The 26,210-nt window shown below is 49.9% G+C and overlaps 1 protein-coding gene across 1 annotated transcript in view; it reads right to left on the minus strand.

Moving 5' to 3' along the window:
- LOC141974932 (antigen WC1.1-like) overlaps positions 1–26,210 on the minus strand; it is a 54,620-nt gene that overhangs the window by 22,414 nt on the left and 5,996 nt on the right. Inside the window, exon 2 of the mRNA XM_074934994.1 lies at positions 25,462–25,776. Coding sequence (XP_074791095.1) covers positions 25,462–25,776 — 315 coding nt within the window. The remainder of the gene's footprint in view (positions 1–25,461; positions 25,777–26,210) is intronic.

Consider the following 26,210-nt stretch of genomic DNA (forward strand, 5'->3'; position numbering starts at 1 on the left):
ATATATTTTAAAAAATGGAAATAGTGGGAATTAGAGCAAATCAATATACATTAGAAGTTATGATAAGAAAGAAAACTGATAAGAGAAGCTAAAGACATCTTGATAAAATCCGTGACTGGGAGAACTATGAAAAATAAGGAGTTTTTTAAGTATATTAGGAACAAACAAACAAATCCTAACAATGCTATAGGCCCATTAGAAATGGAGATGGTAAAATTGTTAATAATGAGGCAGAAAAGGCAAAGGTGTTCAATACACATTTCTGGTTTTGGACAGCAGCAGGAGGTCTATTCATATCTGTGAAGAGGATGAATCTCTCTCCAATCTATTGGTACCTAAGGAGCATGTTAAATGGCATTTATCAGGGATCAACATTTTTTCACATCAGCAGGTCTGAACAGCTGATAAAACCACAGAATAATAGAAATGTAGGCTTGGAGGGAACCTCAAGAGGTGATCTAGTCCATCTCCTCACACCAAGGGAGGTTTAAGTATACCTAGGCCACCCGGACAGACATTTGTCTAACTTGTGCAAAGTCACCAATGATGGGGATTACACAACCTCCCTACATACCCTGTTCCAGTCCTTAATTATCCCTATAGTTAGAAAGGGTTCTTTTTAATATCTAATTTGAATCTCATTTGCTGAAATCTAAGATGATTGTCTATTCCTACCCTTAGTGGATATGGACAACAATTGACAAACAATCTTTCAGTTATTTCAAGGCTGTTATCAGTTCACCTCTCAGTCTTCTCTTCTGTAAACTTAAAATGTCCAATTCTTTCAACATTTCCTCACAGATCATGTTTTCTAAACCTCTTACTCTGTTTGTTGCTCTCCTCTGGGCATTCTCCAATTTGTCCTTATCTTTCTTAAACAGTGATGAGCAAAACTGGACACAGTACTCCAGCTGAGGCCACATCAGTGCTAAGTAGAGTGGGAAAATTACCTCCTGCATCTTACATATGACATTCTTGTTAATACAGTTCAGAATGACATTTCCCTTTTTCACAACAGCATCACCCATTCAGTCTGTGATCCACTTTTACCCCGAGATCATTTTCTGCAGAACTGCTGCCTACTCAGTTATTCCATATTTTGGGGTTTTTTGCATTTGCTTTTTCCTTCCTAAGTCTAATGCTTTGCACTTGTCTTTCGTGAAATTCAATTTACTGATTTCAGACCAATTCTCCATTTTATCTAGATCATTTTCATTTTAGATTTAGTTGGGGATTGCTCCTGCTTTGAGCAGGGGGTTGGACTAGATGACCTCCTTAGGTCCCTTCCAACCCTGATATTCTATGAATCTATGATTCTATGATTTGGAATTTTAACCCTGCCTTCCAAAGAGCTTGTGACCCCCCCTCTCAGCTTCATGTCACCCACAAATGGTGTCAGTGTATTCTCTACTCCATCATCCAAGTCATTTATGAAAATATTGAATAGTACCAGATGCAGGACAGTGTTATTTTTTATTTATCCACAGGAACACAGCAACCACAGGGAAAAGAAGAAAGCAACTGACGGCCTACAGGCCTATGTCTTAGCTAAAGCTCAGCTTTTCCCTCAAAACCTGGACTGACTCAGCTTATCCCAGGAACCCCTGCCTCTGGGGATTGTGTTTCAGTCTCCTTCCCGGCAGACCCTGCCTCACCCCCTCTGTTCCTCAGGGCTCCCCTGTTAACAATTCCCAAGCTCTCTGTTTAAGATTTCCCACCTCAGGGGCCCATCCCAAGGAAGGGGGCTTGTGCTCAGCTTGGCCAGATGCAAAAGCTCAAAAGCCCTGACACCTGTATTGTCAGTTAAGTACCAGTAACTGGGTTCTAGGAAACCATTGTCTGCCATCCTGGGACATGTGGGGAGCTCAGACGGGGGTTGCCCTTTGAACCCCTGAAGGAAATGTGAAAATAGCAGTAAAAGGACCTGAGGTACATGTAATATTCACAGAAATACAGATATAGCCCATGTTCTTTGCAGGGGTCAGAGTAGACAAAGAACTGAATGTGAGCTCCCAGTGTGATGCTGCTGCAAAAACGGCAAAGGTGATCCTTGGATGTATAAAGAGGGGAGCAATGAGGACAGCTGGCTGAAATGCAGGATTTCCAGTGTACAGGAAATGTCACTATTTTAAAATTCCCTGTGAATTGGAAATCCGGCTGAAAGTTTGTTTTGGAAACTCCAGCCCATGGTGTATCCAAAATGAAATTTGCTCCCAGGAACCCCAAGAGATGCAGAGTTTCACCACTGTTAACATCAGGACAATCATGTCAATTTCTCAGAGCCACTGCTGGGGCTCTGGGGCAGCCTCATCATGTGACCTGCCCTGGACTGGGGACCCCTGGGCTTCCAGACTCCTTGGCCAGCTGGCAGCCGAAATAGGCAAATAGCCCAGTCCGGGACATTCTGCAAGGCAGGGCTGCCCCAGAGCCACAGACCCTGGGACACCGGAACCCATCCCGGGACTTTCAGGATCCCTGATGCAGACCCTGGAGCCGAGCCTTGGTTAGAGCTGGGACTCCCAGGGCTTGCAGGTTCCTATCCCATGGCAGAGAGCCTGAAAGCATTGGCAGGGCTGCACTGGAGGTAAAGACCCTAGAAAGACTAGGGTCTCTAATTCTGGAGCAATCTGTATGGTGGGGCTGCCCCAGAGCTGCAGATCCTAGAAGACTGGGGTACCCAGCCCCAGGACAATCTGCATGACAGGACTAACAGAAGCCCACAGGGAACCTGGCAGGAAACCATGGATATTTCCACCAGATCCTGCTTGTGGTTTCAAGAAAGTTCATTGAACCTGATTCACTTTCACGATAAATGTTGAGTTCAACAAACTGGCATTTTCCAATGAAACTCTGGTTTGCCAGATAATTTCCAACGAGCTCAAGTAGGGAGGTGATTTTTCCTCTGTGTACAGCACCGGGGAGACAGATATTGCATCTGCTTTTAGTGTCCACATTGTAAGAAGGATGTTAAATAATTGGAATGGGTGCAGAGAAGATCCACAGTAATGATTCCAGGGCTTCAAAATATGCCCTGCAGTGAGAGATTTAAGGAGGTCAATCTGTTTAGCTTATCAAAAAGATGACCGAGACGTGTCTTGATTTCAGTGTTTAGATACTTTCACATGGACAAAACACTGCATAGTAAAGGTCTTCTCAATCTAGTGGGGAAAGGCATCACAAGAACCAATGGGTGGAAGTTAAAGCCAAATAAATTCCTATCAGAGGCAAGGCATGCATATTTCACAGTACTATTGATGAAACATTGGAACAAACTACCAAGAGAAGCAGAACATTCTCCGCCTCCTGAAGTATTCAGAACAAAATTGGGTGCCTTTCTGGAAGATATGCTTCAGCCAAACACAAGTTCAGATGAAGTACAGGAGTAATTGGTTTAAATTCTATAGTTTTTGTTACCCAGGAGGTCAGACTAGATCTAATGCTCCCTTCTGGTCTTAAAATCTATACAGCTATGAATCAAAAAGAAACTTTACAAAGTGAAGCACTCAAACATTCAGAATGCCAGACTTGTACTTGCCTGTGAAACCTTCATTAGCCCCTTTTGTGACTGTGCGTGCAGGTTCATTGTCCAGAACATGAACCTGGCAAAAGCAGGGTTGGTGTTGCAAAAACACAAACACTCATGAGAAGTGCTCGCATAAACGTGCATAAACACCTTCCAGAAGGGTGGGACCAGAACACCCTGACACAGGGTTATGGTGTAAACACACTCCCCAAAGATGATGAAAGGAAAACATTTACTCCCTCCTAAAGATAAGGTCAGGGTGACAGGGTGATGGAGAGAGAGATTTTGGTCAAACCAACATGGACAAGGTCAAGGGTGGTTACTAGCCACGTCAGAGGGGCAACGTGTAACTTGATTTTATCACAGTACAAAAGACAGGTCACAGAGGGGGGGTCTTTTTCTGGCCTGGGTGCAGGGGGTGAGTGGGGAGTGGAAAGTCTCACCACACACTGAGCCAAGCCCATGGTAAGGGGCCTACATGTGCCAGTGTAACTGTAGACATTGATCTGGGGAGCTAGTACCGTCCTTTGTCAGCAATAAACCTGAACGAGCTTTTGCCACTGAACCGAGTCTGTGGTCTTCTTGGGCAGTTTGGTCGAGGCCTGCTGCGTCAGCTATCTGCGCAGAGCTGAAAACACACACAGAGAGAAAACACACACAGCCAACAGCTGACAACACCGGGGAGGTAGGGAACTGTTATTATCCCCATTTTACACATGGGGAGCCAAAGCCCAGAGACACTCTATGGCCAAAAGTATCAAAAGCGTCCACTGATTTTGGGTGCCCAACTTGAGATACCCACGTCCTGGCTTTTGAGAGGACTTAGGCTTGTTTAGCACCGCTCCCACTTCCTTCAGTTTAGAGTAGTGCGTGCTCAGCACTTCTTCAAATCGCATGCTCATGGTCTTAAGGGGGCCACCCATAAAATGAGGAACACACAATTAATGACCACCTGTGAAAGATTTGGTTTCAGGGACTTGCCAAGCATCACATAGAAACTCTGTGGCAGAGGCAGGGATAGAATCCAATTCCCCAGGGCAGCATTCACCTGCCTTAACAAGAGACCCTCCTTTCTCTTCCTGCAATCCCCTGCCTCACACACAGCACACTTCACAGTTTCTGCAACAAATGAGGCAGGAGTGCTACAGACAACCACCTCCTTCACGCCACAGCCCTGATTCAGAGCACTGTCTATTCTGTGGAGAAAATAGCATGTTATCATGTAATGAAAGACAGTATCTTAATGCATACGCACAAGTGGGCCAAACTAGAGTTGCAAAGACAACTTTAATTCTGCCATTTCCTTATTTTTTACAGCTCAACTCTGCAAAATTAATGTTCCTTAAAAGTAATGTTTTCTGCATAATTTCCTAGATTTTTGAAAAAACAAACTGAAAAATCAGAAGTTCCAAGATGCGGAATCATTTTGATACCCACATGGATCGTCAGCAGGGTTGGAACCTTTAGATCTGCCACACAAACCTCTGCCACTTGAGCTAATGGTGTAACTGACAGCAGTAGTAGGTTGTCATCCTCTTTGTGGACCAGTACTAGAGGGGAATCAGAAGATTTTTTTGGAGGGTTTGACAAATATTTGCTGACAGCAGGGGAATGGCAAAACTCAGGGATACTGGGTTCCATTCTACGTCTGGAGAAGTGTGTTCTCTATTGGTCAAAGACCCCTCTTCCCCTAAGACTAACCCCTTGAGCCCCCTCCCCTCCAATCTGTCCCAGTCCTGTCTCTTCCCCATCCCTTGCTCTGTGTCCCAGTCCCATTCTTCTTCTCTACCCAGTTCCAGTCTCCACTTCTCAAGCTTCTCATTCCCAGTCTCCTGGACAAGCCAGTCTTAGACTTCACCTCTGGCTTCCCCTGCCAATTTCCCCCCTGTTCTCTGTGCTGTCCCTCCCCTCTGGGGTCCTCAGCTGACCTGTTTCTCACACTTATCCCTGCCTTGAGTTGTCCTCTCTTCCCCAAGTCCCTGTTTCTCTCCCTGGATGCCTCATCCAGTCTCAGGGTTTCTCTCTACACACACTTAGCTTGTGTCAAACTGGGGTGTAAATTTACCTCGCACTAGCCTGCTGCACACTCAGTGTCCCTGTGGAGCCTGCTGCTGCACACTAACAGTCCCCTAGTGCTTGGAAATGGGAGAGATCAAAGCACGTAAGGGAACTGCTCGGGCTTCTCTTCGCTCCCACACTGAATCAGTGCCACTGTATCCATGCAGCGGCGCCGATTTAACGCGTCTGGTGAAGATGCATTACATCGATGGGCGAGCGCCCTTCTGTCTACATAATTAGTCCACCTCATCGAGAGGCAGAAGCTCTGCTGGCGGGAGAGTGTTTCCCGCTGACATAGTGCGATGCAGACACTGCTTTAAGTTGATATAAGTTACATTGCTCGGGGGGGAAGGCGGTATTTTCACACCCCTGAGCGATCAACTTACATCAACTTAAGCTGTAGTGTAGACAAGGCCTCAGTGCTTAGCCACACCGTCCACATGGACACTCGGTGCATGGCAGGACAGTGCAGGGTAGATTTACACCCCAGCTTCCCACGCACTAAATGTTCATGTGGATCTGCTCAGTCTCCCACACCCCACCCTGGCTACTTATTCCAGTCTAGTCACCCAGTTAGTTTTAGACACCCCTGACACCCTGGTTCCTCATCTGGTCTGTTTCCTCACCCACCTCCAGTTCCTCCTCATTGGTTCCCAGTCCCAGACTCCTCCCCCAGTCAGTCCCAGTCTCCCCCAGGTCCCCAGCTCTCTGCTCAGCACGTCACAGTCTCTCCCCACCCACTCCCTGTCCTAATCGCCCTGCCTAGCCAGTCCTAGTCTCTTTCCCCCTCCTCTCAGTCCCAGTCTTCTTGCCCAGCCAGTCCCCATCTCCCACTTTCTCTCCCAGACCCAGTTTCTCTCCATCCACCAGCCTCTGGACTCAGAATATTCCCCCTGCATCCTTATCCTCATCTACTTTCCCCTGCCACCCTGGTCTGCATTCAATTCGGGTAGCTTCCTCCTCACACTGCCTGGGCCCAATAGGTGGATACAGTCTCCCTCATCTCTGTTGTAGTGCCTGGCGCCACTCTGGCCCACAGCAGCCAGGAGCATAATTTCAGCATAATTTTATTGGTTACATATCTTGCCACGGCTGCAACCCCTCTTTGGGGACCGTCACCTTCTTGCGGTGAAGGGGCTTGGGTGCTTCAATGATCCTCAGAGCTATGTTGTTGGGAGATTCATTTTTCTTCAAATTTGGTAGAATAAGAAGATTCCGGAAGACTTGAGAAATGCCAACATTGTTACAATCTTTAAGAAAGGAGATAAATTGGAGTGTGGAAATTATCATGGCATTGACTTGCTATCTGCAGCAGGGAAAATTCTTGCCCATATCCTCTTAAACCAATTACTTCCCCTTGCTGAGGAAATATTGCTGGAATCTGAGTGCAGTTTCAGATCATCCTGCTGGACAACCAATATGATCTTTGCTGCCCACCAAATACAGGAAATGTCTTGGGAGCAAAATCAGGACCAGTACCTGGCTCTCATTGATTTGTCAAAGGCCTTCAATTCTGTCAATCATGAAGCCCAGTGGTAGGTGCTGGCCAGATTTGGCTGCCCTCCAAAATCTATTAAGGGCCTAAGGCTTCTTCATGGTGAGATGGCTGCCACCGTTCTCTGTAATGGCCTGGAGATGGATCCTTTCATCGTCAAAACTGGGGTTAAGCAAGGATGTGTTATTGCCGCAACCCTGTTCTCCATGTATTTAGCAGTCATTTTGGTCCTTGATAAAGACCTCCTCCCCACTGGAGTTGACATTCAATATAGAATGGATGGGCTGTTTATTAATCTTTGACATTTCTGCTCAAAGTCTAAAGTCCTCAGGGTGTCCATTACTGAACTTCAAAACACTGATGACTGTGTCATTGTCACGCACACTGAGAATGACCTTCAGTCCGCACTGGATTTTTTTTGCATAAGCTTACCGATGCCTACAACTCTCACTCAATATCAAGAAAATGAAAGTGCTCCATCAGCCTGCTTCAGGCCTTGCACATGAACCACCTTAATCACCATCGAGGGACAGACTTTGGAGAGAGTTGAGGACTTCTGTTACCTCGGTCGCCAACTTTCTCAAAATGCAAAAATTGACAGTGAGATCCAGCACAGGATCCAGTGCGCAAGTGCTTCCTTTGGGAAACTGCTCTGGTGCATTTTCACAGACTGTAACCTACGGAAGGACACCAAGATCCAGGTCTACGAGACAATTGTTATTCCTACACTCCTTTATAGACGCAAAACCTGGGTGACCTATCGACAGCACCTCAAGAGTCTGGAGAGGTACCACCCACGATGCCTCTGGAAGATCCTTTGCATCAAGTGGGAAGATCGCTGCACTTACACCAGCATCCTCATTGAAGCGAATGTCACCAGCATTGAAGCAATGATCCTCACTCACCAACTCTGCTGGGCTGGACATTGTGTGCGGATGCCAGACTCTCGCCTCCCAAAACAAGCCCTTTACTTTCAGCTCACCCATGGTCGGAGATCCCGTGGTAGTCAGAGGAAACCCGACAAAGACACACTGAAAGCGTATCTCAAGAAAACTCATCACAAGCTGAGAGGAGCAAGCAACCAACCGATCTCAATGATGCCACATCCTCCAACAGGCAGTGGCCCGCTTTGAGGAGAAGTGCCTTGCCCTCGAAGTTGAAAAGAGAGAGGGAAAGAAGAACTTTCTCCCAGCAGGCAGCTGACCCATCAGGAAACATCTGTACCTACTGCAGGCAGATCTATGATTCCAGGATCGGACTCCTGAGTCATCTCAGGACCCAGATGTAAATCTGTGGTAGAGATCATCCTGGAATGGAGGGATCGCCAATGATGACGATGCTGCTGCTGCAACCAATGAGGCTGTGGGCCTATAGACAACAGCATCTTTCACTGTGCATCCCTGATTCACTCCCTGGGCACCACCCAGCCCGTACACTGACTGAGGCAAGGACCTTGGCAGAGGAGAATGTTTTGACAAAGTGTGGTATTAATCCAACCAGAAATGAAAAGTGAAAGCTGGACGAGAAGGGGTTGAGAGAGACAAGGTGGCTGAGGTAATAGCTTTTATTGGACCCACTCCTGTTGGTGAAAGAGACAAGCTTCTGAGCTTACACACAGCTCTTCTCTGTCAGATCAAATGTTTGTCTCTCTCCAACAGAAATGGATCGAATAAAAGATATTACCTCACCCACCTTGTCTCTCTAAGCCCTGGTCTACACTAGGACTTTAGGTCAAATTTAGCAGCGTTAAATCGATGTAAACCTGCACCCGTCCACACGATGAAGCCCTTTATTTCGACTTAAAGGGCTCTTAAAATCGATTTCCCTACTCCACCCCTGACAAGTGGATTAGCGCTTAAATCGGCCTTGACGGGTCGAATTTGGGGTACTGTGGACACAATTCGATGGTATTGGCCTCCGGGAGCTATCCCAGAGTGCTCCATTGTGACCGCTCTGGACAGCACTCTCAACTCAGATGCACTGGCCAGGTAGACAGGAAAAGAACCGCGAACTTTTGAATCTGATTTCCTGTTTGGCCAGCGTGGCAAGCTGCAGGTGACCATGCAGAGCTCATCAGCAGAAGTGACCATGATGGAGTCCCAGAATCGCAAAAGAGCTCCAGCATGGACTGAACGGGAGGTACGGGATCTGATCGCTGTATGGGGAGAGGAATCCGTGCTATGAGAGCTCCATTCCAGTTTTCAAAATGCCAAAACCTTTGTCAAAATCTCCCAGGGCATGAAGGACAGAGGCCATAACAGGGACCCGAAGCAGTGCTGCGTGAAACTTAAGGAGCTGAGGCAAGCCTACCAGAAAACCAGAGAGGCGAACGGCCGCTCCGCGTCAGAGCCCCAAACATGCCGCTTCTATGATGAGCTGCATGCCATTTTAGGGGGTTCAGCCACCACTACCCCAGCCGTGTTGTTTGACTCCTTCAATGGAGATGGAGGCAACACGGAAGCAGGTTTTGGGGACGAAGAAGATGATGATGATGATGAGGTTGTAGATAGCTCACAGCAAGCAAGCAGAGAAACCGGTTTTCCCGACAGCCAGGAACTGTTTCTCACCCTGGACCTGGAGCCAGTACCCCCCGAACCCACCCAAGGCTGCTTCCTGGACCCGGCAGGCGGAGAAGGGACCTCCGGTGAGTGTACCTTTTAAAATACTATACATGGTTTAAAAGCAAGCATGTGAAAGGATTACTTTGCCATGGCATTCGCGGCTCTCCTGGATGTACTCCCAAAGCCTTTGCAAAAGGTTTCTGGGGAGGGCAGCCTTATTGCGTCCTTCATGGTAGGACACTTTATCACTCCAGGCCAGTAACACATACTCGGGAATCATTGTACAACAAAGCATTCCAGTGTATGTTTGCTGGCGTTCAAACAACATCCGTTCTTTATCTCTCTGTGTTATCCTCAGGAGAGTGAGATATCATTCATGGTCACCTGGTTGAAATAGGGTGCTTTTCTTCAGGGGACACTCAGAGGTGCTCGTTCCTGCTGGGCTGTTTGCCTGTGGCTGAACAGAAATGTTCCCCGCTGTTAGCCACGGGGAGTGGGGAGGGTTGAGGGGGTAGCCACGTGGTGAGGGGAGGCAAAATGCGACCTTGTAATGAAAGCACATGTGCTATGTATGTAATGTTAACAGCAAGGTTTACCCTGAAAGAGTGTAGCCACTGTTTTATAAAATGTGTCTTTTTAAATACCGCTGTCCATTTTTTTTTCTCCACCAGCTGCATGTGTTTCAATGATCACAGGATCTTCTCCTTCCCAGAGGCTAGTGAAGATTAGAAAGAAAAAAAAATGCACTCGTGATGAAATGTTCTCTGAGCTCATGCTGTCCTCCCACACTGACAGAGCACAGACGAATGCGTGGAGGCAAATAATGTCAGAGTGCAGGAAAGCACAAAATGACCGGGAGAAGAGGTGGCGGGCTGAAGAGAGTAAGCGGCAGGCTGAAGACAGGGCTGAAGCTCAAATGTGGCGGCAGCGTGATGAGAGGAGGCAGGATTCAATGCTGAGGCTGCTGGAGGACCAAACCAGTATGCTCCAGTGTATGGTTGAGCTGCAGCAAAGGCAGCTGGAGCACAGACTGCCACTACAGCCCCTGTGTAACCAACCGCCCTCCTCCCCAAGTTCCATAGCCTCCACACCCAGACGCCCAAGAACGCGGTGGGGGGGCCACTGGCCAACCAGCCACTCCGCCACAGAGGATTGCCCCAAAAAAAGAAGGCTGTCATTCAATAAATTTAAAAGTTGTAAACTTTTAAAGTGCTGTGTGGCATTTTCCTTCCCTCCTCCACTACCCCTCCTGGGCTACCTTGGTAGTCATCCCCCTATTTGTGTGATGAATGAATAAAGAATGCATGAATGTGAAGCAACAATGACTTTATTGCCTCTGCAAGCAATGATTAAAGGGAGGAGGGGAGGGTGGTTAGCTTGCAGGGAAGTAGAGTGAACCAAGGGGCGGGGGGTTTCATCAAGGAGAAACAAAGAGAACTTTCACACCGTAGCCTGGCCAGTCATGAAACTGGTTTTCAAAGCTTCTCTGATGCGTACCGCGCCCTCCTGTGCTCTTCTAACTGCCCTGGTATCTAGCTGCTCGTAACCAGCTGCCAGGCGATTTGCCTCAACTTCCCACCCCGCCATAAACGTCTGCCCCTTACTCTCACAGGCATTGTGGAGCACACAGCAAGCAGTAATAACAGTGGGAATATTGGTTTCGCTGAGGTCTAAGCGAGTCAGTAAACTGCGCCAGCGTGCCTTTAAACGTCCAAATGCACATTCTACCACCATTCTGCACTTGCTCAGCCTGTAGTTGAACAGCTCCTGCCTACTGTCCAGGCTCCCTGTGTACAGCTTCATGAGCCATGGCATTAAGGGGTAGGCTGGGTCCCTAGGATACATACAGGCATATCCACGTCCCCAGCAGTTATTTTCTGGTCTGGGAATAAAGTCTCTTCCTGCAGCTTTCGAAACAGACCAGAGTTCCTGAAGATGCGAGCGTCATGTACCTTTCCCGGCCATCCCACATTGATGTTGGTGAAACGTCCCTTGTGATCCACCAGAGCTTGCAGCACTATTGAAAAGTACCCCTTGTGGTTTATGTACTCGCCGGCTTGGTGCTCCGGTGCCAAGATAGGGATATGGGTTCCGTCTATGGCCCCACCACAGTTAGGGAATCCCATTGCAGCAAAGGCATCCACTATGACCTGCACATTTCCCAGGGTCACTACCCTTGATATCAGCAGATCTTTGATTGCGTGGGCTACTTGCATCACAGCAGCCCCCACAGTAGATTTGCCCGCTCCAAATTGATTCCCAACTGACCGGTAGCTGTCTGGCGTTGCAAGCTTCCACAGGGCTATCGCCACTCGCTTCTCAATTGTGAGGGCTGCTCTCATCTTGGTATTCATGCGCTTCAGGGCAGGGGAAAGCAAGTCACAAAGTTCCATGAAAGTTCCCTTATGCATGCAAAAGTTTCGCAGCCACTGGGAATCGTCCCAGACCTGCAACACTATGCGGTCCCACCAGTCTGTGCTTGTTTCCCGAGCCCAGAATCGGCGTTCCACAGCATGAACCTGCCCCATTAGCACCATGATGTATGCATTGGCAGGGCCCATGCTTTCAGAGAAATCTGTGTCCATGTCCTGATCACTCACGTGACCGCGCTGACGTCGCCTCCTCGCCCGGTATCGCTCTGCCAGGTTCTGGTGCTGCATATACTGCTGGATAATGCGTGTGGTGTTTAATGTGCTCCTAATTGCCAAAGTGAGCTGAGCAGCCTCCATGCTTGCCTTGGTATGGCGTCCGCACAGAAAAAGGCACGGAGCGATTGTCTGCCATTGTTCTGACGGAGGGAGGGGCGACTGACAACACGGCTTACAGGGTTGGCTTCAGGGAGCTAAAATCAACAGAGGGGGTGGCTTTACATCAAGGAGTATTTCAGGCAGGACTTCACAGAGGGTTCCAATAAGAAATGGTGCACCTAAGTTATTGTTCTTATTGGAACAAGGAGGTTAGTCTGGTCTCTGATTGATACATGGATAGATTTACCTCGCTGCACCTTCTCTGTGAGTGACTGCAGTGTGACCTAGACGGGGGGGGGGGAGCAAATGAGTACGAAACAAATCTGGTCTATTTCTTGTTTTGATCCACTCCATCTATCTTTTACATCTTTGGCTGGCAGCAGATGGTGCAGAAGGACTGCATGCCATCCACATCTCATGGCTGCCCGGCAGAAGATGATGCAATAGGACTGCTAGCAATCCATATCGCCTGCCTGCTCACCATAAGACGGTTCAATAGGACTGACTGCAGGACTAAAGAGAATGACCTGGTCGAGTCACTCCAAATTTAGTCCCTGCGCCCATGTCATGCAGACGATGATGGCTACCAGTCGTACTGTACCGTCTGTTGCCACAAAGCAAGGGGTTGCTGCTGCTGTGTAGCAATGCAGTACCATGTCTTCCAGCACCCAGGAGACATAGGGTGACGGTTACCTGAGCGGGCTCCATGCTTGCCGTGGTATGGCGTCTGCACAGGTAACTCAGGAAAAAAGGCGCGAAACGATTGTCTGCCCTTGCTTTCAGGGAGGGAGGGAGGGAATGGGGGCCTGACGATATGTACCCAGAACCACCCGCGACAATGTTTTAGCCCCATCAGGCATTGGGATCTCAACCCAGAATTTCAATGGGCAGCGGAGACTGCGGGAACTGTGGGATAGCTACCCACAGTGCAACGCTCCAGAAGTCGACGCTTGCCTCGGTACTGTGGAAGCACTCCGCCGAGTTAATGCACTTAATGCACTTAGAGCATTTTCTGTGGGGACACACACACTCGAATATATAAAATCGATTTCTAAAAAAACGACTTCTACAAATTCGACCTAATTCCGTAGTGTAGACATACCCTAATATCCTGGGACTAACACACCTACAACAACACTGCATATCAGAAGACGACTATCAGTTTTTGGAAAGTTTTCGAGTATTCAGTCAAGACAGCATCTCTCAAAAATTGCTTGGTGCAGAATCATGGTTACCATATGTGTTTGTTCTCAGTGATATCCAGTGCACAGGGCAGTTTGTAGAGGGCTGACTGGTTATTTCTGGAATAATTCTGAATGGGCCCAATCCTGAGTCCTTTGTTCTGTTTCTACTCAGTCTGTACAAAGCAAACTCACATTACAGTCAATAGCTGACTGCCTGAGGAAGTAACCCTGGGTTTGGCCTATGAGCTGGCCCTGCACCTCTATCCAGGGAAGATGGGGATTAGTGACAAGAATGGCCATAACTATAAGGGCCATGGAAAGACTCGTCCTCCTCTCCAGCCTTCAGCACAGGCATGTGGAACTACCCTGCCAGCACGGCAGGGGTTAAAGGGAGCCTTTGGGCCCAGCTGGCCCCACCCCGCTGTATCTGCAGCCAATGCCAGGCCTGGGAGGAGAAAAGGAGAGAGCCTGGCTCAGTTGAGGGCTGACTGGCGAAGAGGCAGGAGCTATCCGCCTCCCTACCTGAGGGGGAAGGGTCACTTGCCTACCAGCGGAGGCAGCCACCAGGGAGTAAACACTGTCTCCCCAGCCAAGGGGGACTGTGGAGGAGACCTAGGAGCCTCTGGCAACTGAGGTAACTGGCTCCCTGAAGCCCAGAGACATTGTGGGGTTCAGTCTCACCAAACTTGTGGCTGCCCCATCTGAAAAAACTTTGGGACTGCAGCACGGTGCCACCAAAAATCCACGAGAGGACGCTATAGGATGCAAGCCACCCAGCAAACTGGACTAGAGGGGCCATGCCCCAAACAAAAGGGACAGTGGTAGGAAGTAGCCCTGGGAAGGGGATTTTGACTCACTGCTGCTGGGAGGTCTCCCCTATTCAGGGGTAGATGCATGCAGGACTGTGGGCTGGGACCCAATGGAGAAGTGGAGCCTGGGTTGCCCTACCCCCCTGCCTAAAAGACTGAGCCAAATTGACCTTGAAAACAAGGGGCTGGAGGTCAGGGGCACCAACCACTAGGCAGCCCAGCCCTTCGCGCGCCCTGTTACAAACCCAAACTTTATTCCCACTGCAAATGTGCAGCTCCAGCTGAGATGCCCACTCCCAGTCCCTTCCCACTGGTTCCCAGTCCCAGATTCCTTCTCCAGTCAGTCCCAGTCTCCCCCAGCTCTCAATCTCCTTGCTCAGCAAGTCACAGACTCTGTCCCCGACTCTTGTTCTATTTACCCTGCCTAGCCCGTAATAGTCTCCTCCCCCTCCCTCCTCCCAGTCCCAGTCCCCTTGCCCAGCCAGTTCCCATCTCCCCCTTTCTCTCCCAGTCCCAGTTTCTCGCTTCCCACCAGTATCCAGTCTCAGAATGTCCGTCTGTCCCCCGGCCACCCCACAGGCTCCTTGTCCCAATCAACCCTCCTCCTCTCATTCAGGTCTGATTCTTGTCTCCTCACCATTCAATTCAGGTGGTTTCCTTTCTGCACTGCCTGGGCCTGATAGAGGAAGACAGTCTCCCTGTGACAGAGTGCCGGGAGTGAACAGAAGAGTCTGTACTCTGGTCTGATTGTGATATTGGCAGACCAGGTGCCAGCTCATCCCAAAGCCTCAGGTCTCATTGAATGCTTACAAATGCACAGCCTGGCCAATTCATGTGTGTATTTGTATTGATAAAAGTGATTATTAAATGTGTAAACGTATAAGATGTTTAATCTTCAAGAAAACCAACAGGATGTTATTTGCATTGTTCTCACTTATCTGTATCCCGTTATAATGCAATAGCAAACATTTACACTGTTTATAGCCCTGTTACTAAATAACCTATCGAATGAGAAAGAAGCCTTGTGGAATGCAAATTAAGTACTTTCACAGAAAAGTGCTAATTTCAAAGCAAGTGGTCATTGTGTGTGATGATCAGAGGCAAACACTCTAAATGCATTCCTCACTCTCTGTCATCAGAGGAAGAGTCCACCTGGTTAGTGATCCTGTCAGCTTGCTTTCTGTAAGAAGAAGCCATAAGTACAGTTTTACGTAAAGATCCTTCGTCTCTGGACTGTCTGGATTCTAACAGGGTGGAATAAGTGAATGAAAAGACGGAGATCCCCAGAGTTATTCTGGGTAGCCCTGAGAGATTTTTGGGAAACTGGCAGATGACTACATCTCTGCTATCATTTGGAATTATAGACTGTGACTCACCTGTACATATATTTTACTGCTCTAAGCTCTCCATAATTCTTATTTCCTTTTCTTAGCTAATAAATCTTTAGTTCGTTTACTATACAATTGGCTACCAGAGTTGTCTTTGATGTAAGATCTAGGGTACCAACTGATCTAGGGTAAGTGACTGATCTCTTGGGAGCAAAGTGAATGGGGTGTGATTTTTGGTGTAAGTAACCATTTGATCACAGAGTCCAGCTTTTCTGGGGAGTCTAAGGCAGTGGTGTGCGGCCTGCAGGGTGCAGGTTGCCCACTACTGGTCTAAGGGTCTGTGACTCCATGGTAAGACTGTTATAGTAATCTTCCAGTTGCCCCAGGGCATGCTCAACTCCCACTCTGGCCCCAGTCCTGACCCCACTCCACCCCTTCCCCAATGCCCCCCGCTCCACCTCTTTCTACCCCTCCCCCATCTGAGCGTGCCCCATCCCTGCTCCTCCCCCTCCCACTCAGCACCTCCTGCATGCCGCTCAACAACTGATCATGGTGGGTGGGAGGCACAGGGAGGGAGGGGGAGGAGTTGATTGGCAGAGCCGCCGGCAGGCAGGAGGCGCTGGAGGAGCTTGGCTTCTGGTGGGTGCTAAGTCCTGTTAATTTTTTCCATGGAGTCAGTGCCTATGAATCCAGGAGTTCACATTTGTTACTGACCTGGTGAAATGTAATGATAGAACACACCACCAGTTTGCAGCGTCTACCCTGTTTTCTGACAATCTGCCCTGAGGTAGGAACTCCCAGTCATGCCCCCTCCGGACAGTGTGACACTGATCTTTTAGATGTCAGTTAGTCCCCCAAAGAAAGCCGACTGAGGTAATTAGATAAGAAGGTTCGCAGGCTGGGTGGATAAAGAGCCAAATAGCCCATCAGCCCAAATCTGATAAAGAAGCACAGGAAGGATGCCCCTGGTAAGGAAAGAGAGAGGAACAGGGCTAGCTGAGCCCAGTCTCAGAAAGGCCTTAGGGAAGAGAAATCTTTCTTCCCCTCAGGTCCTGATGAGAGGGCCAAAAACACAGAGGATACTGTACACAGACTGTTGCATGGGCACTGTAGTGCTATTGGTGGAGGGAACTCAACACAAATGGCACCGTGAATGCCCAACTCGTGGAGTCTAGGCTGTTTCTGTTGTTGCTAGAGAATTTACATCTGCAAGGGCCAGTCTGTTTTCTGCCGAATTTCAAAGTATTGGCAATGAAACTCATTTTTATAAAGTCCTGCCCATCATCTTTATTTTTTAACAATGCTAGGAAATGCATATCGCGCCCCCCTGCCCCTCGCGTCCCCCATGTTAAAAGGATGGTGAGATTTTGCATAGAACCACTCACAATCCAGAGAGGGTTAAGATTAAACACTTACCTTTAGTTCCCATCGCCAGGGGAAGATGTTAAAACATTTGAAATTCGAAAAGAAAATATTCTACTCTTCCTTGTGCCTTTTGCATAGGAATTTATTACTCCTACTAACTGTTAAAAAGTGAAGAGTTAAAAATAAAACTTATAATGGGCCCATAGTTGTTACGTTAACTATGGAGTCACAGGAAATTCCTCCATAATATGATATTTTTTTGTGCTCTGTAAGGCTGAGATATGCTTTTGGCTGATCCCTCTATACTACACCAGGTCTACAGAGTATCAGAGAGCCGGGACGATCAACCCATTGCCTGGTCACCCTATGCGGGTGGGAAGGGGGCTCCATAAACACCCTGCCCCCTGTGCATCTCCTAAGCTACTCTGGCTGGGTGCCTGGGTCTGGATTTTAGTCGAAGGGGAAACATTTCAGACGTGTCTCAGTGACCTAGGAGCCTACGTGTCATTTTCAAAAGTGACTCAAGGCCAGATTTTAAAGGACATTCAGGCGCTAGGAGTGCAGACAGGCATCAACTGGAGTTTCCAAATTTCCTGGGAGTTCGGCACCAGGCACATTTGAAAATCCCACTGAGCACCTATCTGCATTTATAGAAACCTAAATATCTTTTAAAATGTGGACCTTGTGCACTTCGGATCCCTAGTCTCACGAAAAGTGCCACTGAACTCCCATTAGCCTCTTTGGCAATCCCAATGTAAATTCATATACAATTTTTTGAGAAGAAGGTAACGGTTATAAACATTACTTGCCAACAGGAAAATTCACTAATTCAATGATTTTCATTAAATGTTTCTATGACCATGACTAAGTTTCCCAAATATTTTCCCGCAATAGTGGCAACTGGCAGCCCCAGTCCCAGGGCCCCGTGGGGCAGACAGCACCAGCATCACTACTGCCCTGGCGAACGACTGCATCAACACAAAACCTTCCACCCTGCAGAGCAGGCAAACTCCTGGCAGGATCAGAGATTCCTCCCACATAAGTCTCCACCCCAGCCATGGATCCCACAGCTGGGCTGAGACCCTCCATGACACTGACCCACATTCAGAAAACAAACTGTAAAATGGGAGCCATTGCAAGGGAAAGGAAAGGCCTGGCACGGGAGCATCTGCAAACAAGAAAATGAAAACATTTAACAGTCACAGAGGGGAGTCCTCAGTGGCCAGTGCCCTCCAAACACTGACTCTACTTCCCAGTCAGAAACAACCCCACACTTGTTACATTTTACAGCCCCTTTGCCCCCCTCACAACCCATTCAACCGAACTCACAGGGTTCCAGCGAATACTGTCCTTTCACCTACCCATCATTAAACACACAGACTGCTTCCATCTCTCACCTCACGGCTGCAATCCCCACGGCAAGAAGATGCCTGTGCTCCACCACTGACACACCCTACAGAACACAGCGCTGAAATGAGGTATGTGGGATCCCCCAGGGTACACAGGCACCTCTTCTCTTTGGTCACATGGGTGGCTTAGACCCAGACCTCCTCACATCACAGTCACAGCTCTGCCAAAGTGCTCCCACTCATGCCTCCACCATTCAGTACAGCTACACCTAACACAGGGATTGCAGCTGGAGCACAGGCAAATAATTCCCAGTGCCAGTGGCTAGTTCCAGCTCCAGGGGGCAGAGTTAAGGCTGCCTTGGCCTTTACCATAACTCTGTATTGCCTGGTTTTCAGAGGTCTGAGTTTTCCCAACTCGATATCCTAGAAGGGAAAGAGATACCTCCAGGCAACATGAACTATGTGTTAATGAAGTTTTTTGTCAGCGAATTTAAACTTAACTCCACAGCCTCTGACATGTGCAGCTGTCTTTCCAGAGGGAGTAAGGAGAGTCTGGCCTTCACTGCAATGAATGAACAACGGCCTCCTGTCTCGGGCAGGACTCGTAGAGCTCCAGTGACGATAAATAGCTCACCAGTGTGAGAAATGTTTCACTCTAGTAGTGACTGCAGGGCTACATGCATGCAGGGGGCTCAGGTCTCCATACAGCTATGTGTGGGCAGCTGCATTGGTGTAAAGTGGGCCTTTACCATCGCCACTAGTGCCCTGCACCCATTTGCCACCTCTGAGGTGATTGGTGGCTGAGTGAAGTCGCTGTAGCTGCAACTAGACCCGCTGGCTCGGTGAGACAAGAGGCACGCTCCAAAAGAGAATTTGGACAGTGGCTCAGCAAAAAAGGGAGTGGTCAGAAAAATCTATATTGTGCATATTCTCCAGAGCAAGCCTGGGCAAATTTGGTGTAAGTGGCTGTTGTACATGCAAAGCTGGTGTACAGGGACCCTACTCAATCTGCTCTGTGCTGTCCTCTCTGCTGTTCTCACCTGGGGCATGTCCATTTTCACGCTCCCCTCCTGGTACTGCCTTGTAGGTACAAGATTGCTGCTTGGCATGTAGACTATGGGAATTGTGATGTGTTTGCTTTGGTGCAATATGGATAATTGGCCATAATCGGCAGGAAGAGGACCATGGACTGAGCAGTGACAGGAGTCTCGGATAAGAGCTGGCCTTCGGGGAGACATGAGAGCTCACCTGGGACTGAGAGACAAAGAGACAGAGAAAAGTGGAAACCAAGATGGCTCCACAGCAGCATGGTTCACGGCAGCGCGGACTTGGCAAGTACGGACCATATCTTAACCTTTGCTTCTTTTCTGTGCTAATCCATGGTAGTGTTACCATATTTCAAGTTTCCAAATAGAGTATACAGTGGGGGAGGGGCACTGGAGAGGGCTTACAGGTCAGGGTTGCTGGAGGAGATGTTTGGGGGGTCCTGGAGGGGTGTGTGTGTGTACTGGGAGGGAGTATTTGGGGAGTGATGGAGGGGTACCTGAAGCCTCACTCTCGAGGTGGGGGTCGGTGTCGCACTTCCTGTCATGGTGGCAGGCCAGCTGGTGTATGCCTGGGACGCAGAGCCAGCCCATCAGTTAAGGTCTCCCTGTGGGCTTCTCCCCCTTCCCTGGGCTGGGAGCTGGGGCCTGACTGTCTCACCGCTCCTGGTCAGGTTCTGAGGTCCTGTGGTGGGGCAGGCGGCCAGGCTGAGAGGTGCTTGGTAGCTCCGCTTACCTGGTGGGCCAGGCTGGGCAGGCGGGATCCAGCAGGTGCAGATGCCCAGGGGAGGGACCAATCAGGGTGTGGAGATGGCTCTTTCTGAGCTGCAACATCTGGAAAAATCCTGGACATTTTCTCTTATTTGTAAAATCCACCCAGACAGATGTTGGCAAACCAGAAAAAGAGGTCACGTCTGGGAAAACCCAGACGCATGGTAACCCTAACCATAGGACTTCCCGATGCTGTGTTCCAGTTGACTAATAAATCCTGCTGTGTTTTGAAAAGGCTACCTGGAGTCACTGCAGATACTTGCTGAGGTACGTTGGTCCCTGATGAATGTAAAAGTCTCTGAGTAGAGGTCTAACTCAGTTGGACTCACTGGGCAGAGCTCACAGTGTGAAACAGGAGTGCTGGAGCACAGAGGCTCAGTCTTGGAGGCGGTCACAGGGTCTGCACAAGTTCCTGGCCTCGCATCCCTGTGCTCTTGTGCTTAGGCTGGTCAAAGAAGGGGTCCCAAAGCCTCTTTCAGTTGTTTCACCGGTGTCTTTTCATTTACAATGCTCAGCGCAGCCCCAATTCCCCCAACACTGATCCCCACACTGACCCTTCCCTGGGTCTTCCAGCCCCCGAGGCTTCCTGTAGTCGGTAGAGACAGAGCTGCAGTCCCTCTGTCTGCTCCCCTGGCTAGCCTCCCACTGAGCCTTTCTCTGGGCTTATATCTCTTCCCAGTCACCAGCCCAGCTGGCTCCACTTGGCTCAGCTGATTCCCCTGAACCTGCCGTCGTTAGGGTCTGCAGCTGAGCTCCTTGCTGAGTGTCTGGGCCCCTGCACCCGGCTGCCCTGCTGGGAAGCAGGGGAGGAGCCACCCCTTTATCAGGGCATCCAAGGGGTTTATACCCCTGCCCTGCCACAGAGGGAATGAGGCCACATGACCCACCTTAAGAAAGAGAGCAGCCCTTGGGGGTCTGGCACACTGAAGGTGTTCCTCCAATGGACTGTTTAAAAGCTGGGGCATAGCACAGATCCTGTCAATCTATGACACCTGCCAAGGCCCAGGTGTGGTGCTGTGAGGCTGTAGCTGTAGGGAGCGGGGCGGACTGACCTGGGAATGTCGTTCAATTTTACTGGGACTATCTGCATGGGGGATGGGATAGCAGGGAATGACTTTACTTGAGGGAGGATACCTGAGCCTGTAACCTGAGCCAGGAGGGGGATGGGGACAGGCGACACCTTCTGCCAAGGAAACGGACAAAGGCTGGAGGAGGAGACGGGGGAGGCTGGAAGGAGATGGCTGCAGTGGAGTTTCAGTTTGAAGCTGGCTGGGGAAATGGAGGGAAGCCCAGGGTTGGGGTCTAAGCTCTCTGCCCCCCAGAGGGACCTGACTGAGGGGTCCTGGTTGTACCTACAAGCTCTGCTTGGGACTGTGTTCCTGTTGTCTAATAAACCTTCCGTTTTACTGGCTGGCTGAGAGTCACGGTGAATCGCAGGAAGAGTGGGATGCAGGACCCTGACCTCCGCACACTCCATGACAGGGGCCAATATGTGATAAAGACTTAAAATGAACAACACACACTGAGCATTCATGCATGAAATTTAAAGTGCTGAGGAATTTTTTCGTTAAGTGTAAATGTCTCTAAGTTCAGGGCAAGAATTCTTTATTTATGAGGTAAATAGTTTTTAATCATAGAAGATTAGGATTGAAAGAGACCTCAGGAGGTCATCTCGTCCAACCCCCTGCTCAAAGCAGGACCAACCCCAACTAAATCATGCCAGCCAGGGCTTTATCAAGACGGGCCTTAAAAAACTCTAAGGATGGAGATTCCACCACCTCCCTAGGTAACCCATTCCAGTGCTTCACCACCCTCCTAGTGAAATAGTTTTTCCTAATATCCAACCTACACCTCCCCCACTGCAACTTGAGACCATTGCTCCTTGTTCTGTCATCTGCTACCACTGAGAACAGCTGAGCTCCTTCCTCTTTGGAACCCCCCTTCAGGTAGTTGAAGGCTGCTATCAAATCCCCCCTCACCCTTCTCTTCTGCAGACTAAACAAGCCCAGTTCCCTCAGCCTCTCCTCATAAATCACGTACCCCAGCCCTCTACTAATTTTCGTTGCCCTCCACTGGACTCTCTCCAATTTGTCCACATTCTTTCTGTATTGGGGCCCCTGAAACTGGACGCAATACTCCAGATGTGGCCTCATCAGTGCCGAATAGAGGGGAATAATCACTTCCCTCAATCTGCGGCAATGCTCCTAGTAATGCAGCCGAATATGCCGTTAGCCTTCTTGGCAACAAGGGCACACTGCTGACTCATATCCAGTTTCTCGTCCACTGTAATCCCCAGGTCCTTTTCTGCAAAACTGCCTCTTAGCCAGTCAGTCCCCAGTCCCCGGGATTCTTCTGTCCTAAGTGCAGGACTCTGGATTTGTCTAGGTCACTCTGGACCCTATCTCTACCCTCCAGTGTATCTATCTCTCCCCTCAGCTTAGTGTCATTAATACTAAACATGAAGGGACACTCCATTTATATGGCTCATTGGTCGCTTTGGTACCAAGATGAGTTACATATTCAAAACCAGGTAACTGGGATGGTTGGAGTGAGGGTTTCTCAGACAGGTAGGTTTCCACTTTTTGTTTATTCCGCATTTACCTTGGGAACTGCTTGTGCCTGCCTAATTCCCAGACAGTCGGTCGAGTTCCTTTGCACTCTCTGAATACTTCCCAAATCCCCCAAGCAGCAGGAAACAGTCCAGAAGTTCAGGGTTTACAATCCCAGGCAGAGATGACCCATAACTGCTGATAGTGTGGGGGTGGAGTGGGGTGACCAGATGTCCCGATTTTATTGGGACAGTCCCGATATTTGGGCCTTTTTCTTAAATAGGCGCCTATTTCCTCCCCCCCGCCCCGCCCCGCCTCTGTCCCGATTTTTCGTACTTGCTATCTGGTCACCCTGGGGTGGAGGGGCACAATTTAAACTTTCGACCACCCCCAGAACAGCTCAAGTTATTCCCCCTCCTCCAGACAGGCCCCTTCCTGGCCCTCAGTCTCCCCTCCCAGAAAGCAGTGCCCACCTCCCTGAAGCTCCCGTCTGTTGCTCCTGCCTCTCCCCGTGGGGCACAGCTTGCAGCTCACAGGTTCTGGTAGCCACCATGCAGGGAGTAGGGGCCTGACTGCACCGTGTGACTGAGCAGGGCTGGGAAACTGTGGCAGAAATCTGGGTCATGTGCCCTCCCCCCTCCAACACACACACACACACACACACACACACACACACACACACACAGCCTCTGATCCTAGAGCTGCTGAAGAGACAAGAACTGGCCCAGCAGGGAATGGGGGTTTTGGCTGCCAGGTTACTGCTTTTGGCTCCTCCCATTATTCAAATTAGCTCCTCTCTGCCCTTGTGCATTTCTGGTACAGAAACAGTGGAAATAAGGACGGTGCAGCTCAGTCAGTTACACCAGGATCAGCTAAGAGACTGCGGCTGCAGGACTCACTTTATGTGGGAAACCCAGAATGAAGCCCAGAAAGAGACCCTCGGCCCTGGTAGCTCCTTGCACCGGTGCTGAACCTGCTGGCCCTGGCTCTTGGTTCCCTGACTCCCTTCCCTCATTCACCTGTAGTGCCTTGTCAATCGGGCTGACCTGGAGCATTGGCCTCTCCCCATTGGCCCTGGGGACTGTCAGTCTACAGTCTCCTCCAGATCCTTTCTTTTGGTTGGAGGGATTGTGCCATCACGAGCCAATCACGCTCTCCGGCAGGAAATTTTAAAAAAGCAGCAGCCACTCGGGAAGCCCAAACAAGCAACAGCTCCAACAAGCAACAAGCCACTTAAAGAGCCAGAAAGCCCCAAAACAATCAACAAGCAACTCAAAGAAATTACAAGCATCCAGTGGCAAAGGGACTGAGAGGGAGCCAATGTGTAACCCATGCCTGATGGGTGTGCTGCTCTCTCTCCCTCTAGTAGCACCAAAATCACCTAGATTTTTATGAGTCTGCTACAGCCTTGGTTAATAGGCAGGTGCTTTTTTAGCTTATGCAGTAGAGGCCCACAGCACTAAGCTTCAGAGGTCCCAGGGTCAGTCCTACCCGCCACCAACCAGGGTCTGTCAATGTTACAAATGCACCTCCTTGTGCTGGGGGCTACTCCTGTTTAGAGACTGTTGAGGAGGCCACCACCGTGCCAGGCATATTTCCGCGGGAAGGGGTGGGGCTTACGGTGACTGCGGCCCCTTTGTGCTGACACAGCCGGGGCCAAGAAGGTACAGAGCTGGGGTGAACACTCTCGACAGTTTCTGGAGATCCTACAATGAGGATAGTAAGTGAGTGGCAGGGTGTGAAGAGGAGACACACAGAGCACCGACCCCCGCGCTCAGGTGTGACCTCACCAATGGTGGTGATCAGGGACTAGCAGCGAGGTGCAAACTGAGCTAATCAGAACAAAGAGGCGTTATCGCTGTTCAGCCAGCTGTAGCGATCCATGGTCTTACCCTAAGTCTTACCTGCGTCAGGGGCTGTTTCTCTCAGTGCATTCGTCACGCTGTGCAAACCCCTGTCCCCAGGCATTTTACTTGCACACGCTTTGATGAAGCCAGGTTATGCATACACATTAATTCCCAAATGCAGAATGCAGAGGGATCCAGGTGCAGTCTCCATGACACTGCGCTGGGGGATAAATCTAGCCCACCCTGCGTTGGAAGACAGCTAGGCAGGCTGTGGAGCAAAGAGCTACGCACCATGTGGGAGTTCCCTGCAGGGGGATTCGGGGAAGGAGCGTAGCCATGTGGAGCAGTGTAGCCAATTTTTGCCCCCTGCACCTACCCCCAGCTGTTTTGGCCCCTCCTCCTTGCCAAGTGCAGGCTCAGGGCTCCTCTCCTGCTGCCTCAGGGAACTCTGGAGAAATCTCCACAGCACTCGCCCCCCCCGGCTCCTGTCCCAGCTCCCACAGCCACAGGCAGGGTTGCAGCTGCTGCTGAAGCCCTGGGGAGACACTGGGCAGCTGTACCCAGGCACGTATCACCACAAACCTGCTAATGGGGCCAACACCACACCCCACAACAACTGCCCCAGCTGCCCCCTGCTAGTGGCACAGAGGATGGCGCAGCCTGCTCATCCCCAGTCTGCCCAGGGGAGCTCAGGGAGACACTGGTCAGTTCCACCCGGACCCCAGTGCAGGACACAGTCCAGTTCTGAGTCACCAGGAATGTCACTCACTGTGTTCAGTCCCTTCTCCCTCATGGGGAGTTTCCGACGGGGGCAGGTTGGCCGAGTTCTTACCTGAGCAGATCACTCCGGTATCAAAAGAATGATAACACTGGGCTGCGCCCCATCCTCCATGACTGCAGTCCCAGAGAGCTGACTCGTCACCACCACAAACAACTTCATACAGCCAAGTTGGTCCAGATCCTTCTCCAAAATGAGCATTACCAAGGGCACTGACAGCAGCTCCACATCCCAGCTGCTTACAAACCACCTCAGCATCTTCCATGTCCCAGGCATCATCACACACCGTCCCCCACTGATCCTGGTGTTTAACCTCCACTCTCCCGGCACAGGGGCTGCCTCCATCCGCCAGCCTCAGCTCATCAGCACCTTCAAAGAGAGACACAGAGCAGGGTCAGAGCAGCAGGGAGCCCCCTCCTCAGCATTATCACAGCAGAGTCCGTGCTCGACAACAGGGGATCAGCACCCAGAACCAGGAGAATGGGACCTCCCCAGAGCTGCCTCATGGCGCCACCTTCTCACGTCTCAGGGCCTCGCACTCGGGGCTGTCAGTGCTGCAGCTCTTGCCATTTTATCCCCACTCTGGAGATTTGGGGTGTTTTTACCTGTCTTGTGAGAACACGATGGAAGGCGCCAACTCACCGACTTTCCCTTATTCTAAATGGCACCATCTCCTGTCACTGTTAGGGGGGCTGAAGCCAGCGAGATGCCGCCATCTCCTTACAGTCTGTCAGCATGTGGGAGTGAGGTGGCCCTGAGTAAAGCTGGCTGCCACCTACCACTGTTTTCAGTGAGACTGAAGC

The sequence above is a fragment of the Natator depressus genome, chromosome 1, assembly GCF_965152275.1.
Source record: "Natator depressus isolate rNatDep1 chromosome 1, rNatDep2.hap1, whole genome shotgun sequence".
Classification (NCBI taxonomy): Eukaryota; Metazoa; Chordata; order Testudines; family Cheloniidae; genus Natator; species Natator depressus.